The sequence below is a fragment of the Bos taurus genome, chromosome 14 (assembly GCF_002263795.3).
Source record: "Bos taurus isolate L1 Dominette 01449 registration number 42190680 breed Hereford chromosome 14, ARS-UCD2.0, whole genome shotgun sequence".
NCBI lineage: Eukaryota > Metazoa > Chordata > Mammalia > Artiodactyla > Bovidae > Bos > Bos taurus.
The window spans coordinates 31,822,740-31,829,845 of record NC_037341.1 but is presented as its reverse complement, the minus strand read 5'-3'; the positions used below and the strand labels follow the sequence as shown (position 1 = coordinate 31,829,845).

General features: G+C 45.3%; 1 protein-coding gene across 2 annotated transcripts in view; it reads left to right on the top strand.

Moving 5' to 3' along the window:
- The first annotated feature begins 490 nt into the window (after positions 1–490).
- Positions 491–7,106, top strand: part of CPA6 (carboxypeptidase A6) — a 294,891-nt gene continuing 288,275 nt past the window's right edge. The window contains exon 1 of one of the 2 annotated variants that reach the window (XM_025001830.2): positions 491–947. In XM_025001830.2, coding sequence (XP_024857598.1) covers positions 832–947 — 116 coding nt within the window. In that variant the 5' untranslated portion in view covers positions 491–831. The remainder of the gene's footprint in view (positions 948–7,106) is intronic. The other variant, XM_003586889.6, reaches the window with a different exon arrangement.

Sequence of the window (7,106 nt, the reverse complement as noted above, 5' to 3'; positions counted from 1 at the left end):
TGGTTCAGGTAGGAGTGGGGACCTGGGCTGGCCGGCCACACCTGAGGTCCCCAGCTCATCCAGACTGAATTCATTGTGCATTTCAGGAGGTGGACTCCAAGGAGAAATTTGCCTTGGTAGAGCAAAACACAAAGCCTGCAATGCTCTACACCTGTGTGTTTTAGCTCATCCTCAAACAAGTCTTTTGCAGTTCACACTCATGCTTGTGCTCAGTCATGTCCGACTCTTTGCCACCCTTTGGACTCTAGCCCACCAGGCTCCTCTGTCCATGGGATTTTCCAGGCTAGAATACTGGAGTGGGTTGCCATTTCTCCCTCCAGGGGATGTTCCCAATCCAGGGATTGAACTTGCACCTCCTGTGTCTCCTGCATTGCAGGTGGATTCTTTACCTGCTGAGTCATCGGGGAAGCTCTAGGGTAGGAGGAAGGTTGTCGTAAAAAGTTAGCATCCTATAGTTGGAAAGCAAAAAAAAAAAAAAGCCTCCAAAAACAAGAAAATAAAAAGAGTTACCCAAATGAAGCAGCACCCAGCAAACCGCCGTGGTGAGTCAGCCTGGGGAGGCCCAGCCCCTTGGAGGGAGCCTGGTTAAGGATCAGCTCAATTCAGGGCAGGGCTGTGTGTGCTGCTGCTTCTCATCCCAGGACCAAGTCTGAGCAGCAACCTCCCTCCCTCAGCTGCTTGAACTTTTTTTTTGTTCTCCGAGGCTGGAAAGAAGTGTCACATTTTGCTCCCTCCCAAGCCCACGCCCCCACCTCTCCCAGGGACCGTGTGCCGTGTGGAGGGGGTGCCTTAACTACAGGGGAACTTTTGCAGCCCTCTCATCCTCACACTATGAAGTTCTTCGGGAAGCCCAGGAGCCAGACAGCAGCTTTTCTGCCTCTCTGCCTGCTCTTTTTGAAGAGCCTGAGCCTAGGACACAGTAACCTTTACAGCAACCGCTATGCTGGGTGAGTGGAGCGACTTTCATGCCCTGCACGGCTTGGACTAGGGTCAGGGGAGGGCGCTGGTTTGGTCTTGAGTGAGCCTCACTTGTTCTGGTCTGTGGTCTCTGTGTGAATCTGTATGCTTTCCTGGCCACCTAATCTTAAATGTCCATGCAGTCCCAGGCTCTCTGGAGAGAATGTGCTGGGCACACGTCTAGCTTCTCATACTCTTTATGATGTGCCAACCTGAGCCGTGGACCAGTGTTGATTGGGATTCTGTCTTTAGAATCACTGTGGCCAGTGTGTACGGTATCTGCCTTGGGGTATGCTCGGCCGCGGGGATGCTGTACCGAATGAACTGTGGCCTGAAAACTAAAGCTTCCCCTTGAGCAGTGTATGCAGGAGCAGTGGGTGGAAATTCACCAGTGATTAAGAATCGGGTGTGACCTTTTATTTTCTCTTGAGTGTTTGTTAGCCTACAGCGTGGTTATTAGAATGATTTTCAAATCTGAGCAATGGAAATGAGTCAACTCAAAATAAGCCAAATAAACGTAGCCAACTGCGAAATTATGGGTGTTTTTCTGAAGGGAGAAACCTAAAGGGGGAACGCCGTGTGCGTTTCTCCCCCTCTGGGTTAGCATGCTTTGTTTGCCTTCGGTGAGGAGGTGCGGGGCTGCGTGTGAACCGTGTGGGACTGCGCATGTCTTATCCTAAAGGCTTACTGTGAAATATACAGCGTGTGCTTTGCTTGAATTTGCAGGGGGTCCGTCGTTCTCTGAATCTGGAAATGCTGGCATTCCTGCATTTTAGGGTTGGGAGAACCTTAAATAGCTCCTCTAATTCAGTTCCTTTCTACAGAGAAGGAAAAACTAGAGTCTTAAATCTTTCTAAATAGTCTACGAGTGCTCTGTGAGGACCAGTAGAGGAAAGTTTTCATATCAGTCTGGATGAAGGCCAGGTCTTAAAGCAGTTGTTCTTTCTAGGAATCATGTAGAGAAGAATTTGTAAGTGTGACCCTGGAAAGGAGAATTGTTTCTCTTTTTCTCCTGAAGAATCTGGGCACAGCTATAGAGTTCCCTCTGAATACAGTGCTTACAGAGGAAATTTTGTAAAATGTGCTCTCAGTTTAAGGAGATGCAGGATGATGAAGAGGGGGTGTTGGTGGAGATGAGGACTATAGATAGTAACATCCCCCAAATTTCCACCCTGGTGTTCCTGGGAGTATTCAGAGTTTACATCTGACAGCTGCTTTTCTGTCTCCTGAACATACATCATCCAGGCTTTACATCTTGTCCCTGGTAGTCACCGCCCTTGGAGACCTGGGTATGGAAGCTGTGTTTAGTGACTGATGATGCCAGCTAAGATGTGGAGGAGTTTGCTCTGACTCTTTAATGGATGTTAGTTGCATGATAAACATATATCAGATTTAGATGTGCTCATGTCACATAGGACCTTGCTTCTCCACTCAGCTGTGGCTCAGTCCATAATGACTTCGGTGTGTGACCCTCGTCAAAGATAAGTGAGCAGGTCAGCTTAGCAGAGCAGGTGTGCCCACTTCCCTAAGCACCACTTAGCAGAGGAAAGGAAGCCAAAGGTGGTGGCCTTTCCTAGAGAACTTGGAATCTTTTAGGACGAAGTTGCACTATCTTTTCTGTTGTTCTGCAAAGAAAGTAATTGCCATTTTCTCTCTGGCTGCTCCATAATAAGTTAGTCCCAAATGTATAAATTAGAGGTGTCTGGAAGTCGGAAGGAAAAGATGAAACAATGAGACACGGAAGGGAGCATTCCCTGTCCATCACAAGAGAGCTTCTCCTTTATCCAGTGATGTCTTTGAGCACACTCACCATTGAAAATGGGGGTTTTTGCTTTTCCTTCATTTGATACATGTCATTCTCTCACCACCAAAGACAGAAATGCTGCGTAGGTTTGGGATTCTGTTGCTTTACTTCCCCAGGAAATGCCTTCTGCAAGTCTAGCTAGAACTAGGTAAAATCACATGATAGAATGGTATTGAACATTATTTTTGTTTCTCATCCGAAGTTATTCTAAACCACCTCATTTTTGTCCCTTAAGTAATCTATTTAGGTATTATTGGTAGTAATTATGAAGTAGCACTATTTCTTGAAGTTTTCTTAAAAAACAAACAATTTTTTGTGAGTCTTGGTTGAATCTGATAATAAGTGATCATCATTTGCAGGACTCTGAGCACAAACAAAAACAATATGCAGGGCAGACCAGTGTGCTTCTTAAGAGCAGCTAATGAGCCTAGGCTTTCTACACAAACTAGTAACAGTCGTGTGGTGCGGTCGTATAATAAGATGCTTGAAAAATGGCAAATTTAAGCATGATGGAAAAAAAGTGTAGGGAGACTATAAGGAAAATCTGACATAAATGAATACCTTTTCAGGTAACTATCAAATTACTTACAAGGAAGATTTAAAAATATGTAGAAAAGGGATGAAGCCAAGTGTGGAAAATAACTTGACATCAAATAACATTTATTGGTACTCTGTTAGCAGGTTTTAAGAGCTATGATACAGGGCAAACATTTTGGTGATTAAAAAAAAATATCAGTCTGTGCATGAGACTCCAACTCGGGCTAACATCAGTGTTCTCTCCTTTTCCCTTATCCCCTCATATTCCTGGAAGCAGACTTGGTTATTTATTAGACTGTGATATTGAGGGCAAAAAATAAGAATCTTCTGCATGACATGAAATTAGGGTAGTTTTTTTTAGTGATGGTAAAAGAGAGATCTAAGCCAGTGACACAATAAATTCTGGTGATACTGTAGAAGCAAAGTGGCTATGATATTTTGCTGAACTGCCTATTCAGTTCTGCCTTCATGTATAATGTTTATAAGTCCTGAAGTTCAACTGCCTGCCTTTCAGTTTCTGCTTTCCCACTCCTAGTAGCTCTGTTACCTTAAGGTAAATTCCTTAACCTCTCCAAGCCTCAGTTTCTTCATCTGAGACACTGAGACAATATTCCCTGCCAAGTTGTTATGGGAATTAAATGCAACAGCCTGAGTATTGCATGGTTTTTGGCACTTAGCTTTTTTAACACCATGTCAACTACTTACTAAAAATACTTACCAGTACTTAATATAAAACATTGATAAAAAAAATTACTTTCTCAATTAGCCTAATGAGAGTTTTGGTATCCTCATTTCACAGAGAGGTTCATTGAGGGACAAAAGGGCAATCCAAGTTCACAGCTAACTATCCCACAGCGGGGATTCTAACCCAGCTCTGCCTAACTCAACAAACTGTACTTCTCACTGTGCCCCCATTCAGGTATAGAAAAGAATGACTTTTTCAGAAAAACAGAAGACTTCACCTTGTTAAGGGAACTGATAATAGGATGATGAAAGAAAAGAGTAGACTATGTGGGCAAAATTGTGAGCTGACCCTCGGTGGTCTTCTCTAAGGTGGCAAATTGTTAATAGAAAAGCAGGCAGAGACCATATGAGATAAGGAACTTTAGATTGTCACCAAAATAAGTAGCACAGAAAGCGGCCATGGGTGTGCACTTCATGCCTTCAGTATTATTCCAACACCTACTTGCGCCAAGAGTACAAGAGCCAAGGCCCTCTGATAGCTTGCAGTTTAGTAAAGACAGTAGCCCCACATGTAACATGAGGAGGTACTGTTGTGGGATAGCAGCCTACTGTGGGATTGAAGAGAGAGCTCAATGCACCAAGAAGGAGGGAGAAATCCCTCCCCTCTTCTGGTCATGCAGCCTTGGGTACCTGGGCTAGGGTAGAGAGAGCACGACTTCCACCACCAGAGCCACGACGTGGGACTGAACGCTGTGCAGTGTCTACATGGCTATGTGCAGGCTGGTCCCAGCCCACTAGCCAGCTGGTGTGTTCTGATGAGCCAGCATCCGTGCTGCACTCGTCCTCCCATCCCTGCCCCTCCCCTTCCATCCCCCACCTACTCAGACACCCAGTTATTGGTCAAGTTCACCAATCATCCATTGGAATGCAATATCGAGATCCAGGAATTAGACTTGAAGAAAATGAGATTTTTAAAGGCATTTGGTCCTTAAAATCCTGTGAGCAGAGAGGCCCCAAATTGGGATGTGACATGGCAACCCACTCCAGTATTCTTGCCTGGAGAATCCCATGGAGAGAGGAGCCTGGCACTCTGCAGTCCATGGGGTCGCAAAGAGTCGAACACGACTGAAGTGACTTAGCACAGCACATATTGCAGAGAAGTAGAGGTTTGGGGGAATAGATTTGACTTCAGGGATGTCATTCTTGTTCTCCATCTTAGCTCTCTAGGTAGTCCCCTCCATTGCTCAAAGCAGCTTTTAAGTCTTTTACCTTTCTGATGGTGGGGGTGGGGGTGGTGTTCAGTTATTAAGTCACGTCCGACTCTTTGCGACCCCATGGACTGCAGCATACCAGGCTCCCCTGTCCTTCGCCATCTCCCAGAGTTTGCTCAAATTCATGTCCATTGAGTCGGTGATGCTATCTAACCATCTCATCCTCTGCCACACTCTTCTTCTGCCTTCAATCTTTTCCAGCATCGGGGTCTTTTCCAATGAGTCGGCTTTTCACATCAGGTGGCCAAAAAATTGCAGCTTCAGTTTCACTGGTGGCTTCCTAGTAATGTTCTGAACTTTTGGAAACCTAGGGCTAGAATTCAAGCAATCCAGTTGCTCATGAATCTTAAGAGTTATCTTCTATGTTGGTGGTTAAAGTTCTTTTCAGATGGGTTGACCATGAATCCTTGCTTGCCATGGACTGGCCCTGTCTGTAAGTACTGTTCTGGGGTAGTAACTGCCAGTGCTCCTCTTTCAGTCCCAGAAGGATCCTGATTTGGGTGGAAAATTGTGGGTTCTGCCTTTTATTCTTCACTGTGTCTGTTTCCTTGATGAGCTTTACTCTAGATCTTCAACTACCCTCTTATTTCATTGCTGAAGAGCAAGTCTATCTCTATAGTTCCTTCCATACCTATAAAAAATATCCTCCTTGTCCTCTCTCTTACAATAGCTACCAGCCATGTTTATGATGTCTTTATCTCAGCCTGGATAAAGGTAACTTTCTGCTAACTGATCTCCCTGCCTATAGTCCTTCCCGTACTGATGACCTCACTAAATAAGACTTCTGTTGTGTTACTGTCTTGCTCAAAGATCTACTTTGGCCACCTATTGCCAAATACATCAAATCCATTCTCTGCCAGGCTCTCAAGGCCTCTATCATCAGACTCTCTGGTTCCTCTGCCTCTGTTTCACTCTGCTCAGTCCTAAAACTCCTCTGTAATAAGAATAGAGAGCCTCAGCCTTGCTCATCCTGAACAAGCAAGGCAGGCAAGCCCCGCTCATAATAAGAGCCAAAAGCAAGAAGGAGCCATCTCAGATCGTGAATAATGTATTAAAATGTGTGTGATAGACTTCCCTTGCTGTCCAGTAGTTAAGACTTTGCCTTCCAATGTAGGAGGTGCAGACTCAAACCCTGGTGGGGGAACTATGCTCCCACATGCCTCGCAGTCAAAAAACCAAAACACAAAACAGAAGCAATATTGTAACAAATTCAATAGTTTAAAAATGGTCCACATAAAAATTTATTTTTAAATGTGTGTGAAAGACATAGATTTGGGGCATCAGGTGTTAGGAAGGGTGTATGTTAGGCTCTGAGGTTGCTTTGAAACTTTGTCCCCACAGGTTGGCATGTGATTAATGGAATGGTTCTTTGATGTCTTCTGGAAGTTCCTTTTAGCACTTGACCCTGGTTGCTGCTGCTGCTGCTAAGTTGCTTCAGTCGTGTCCGACTCTGTGCGACCCCATAGACAGCAGCCCACCAGGCTCCCCCGTCCCTGGGATTCTCAAGGCAAGAACAGCGGAGTGGGTTGCCATGACCCTGGTTAGTGGGAGGCTATTTTTGGTTTCCTTAGGCACTAGCACAGAGTACAGCACCCCCTTGTGGATTGTTTATCAGCTCATTACACCAAAAGTTTTCTTCCCTGCCCAGTGTTGTGTACTGGGGCTGCCAGCTTTGGTTCTGAAGGACATCGATGCTGACCTGACCTGGCAGGTCGATGGTACTCCATGGGGATCAGCATTCCTCCTGCCAGTGAGCTAGTGGGAGGAGGAGCATTTCCTGTGCTTCTGGACTGCTTTTCCAGTGGAGCCCAATCTGATGACGGAGCTTTTATTTTATGGTGCCAGGATACCTT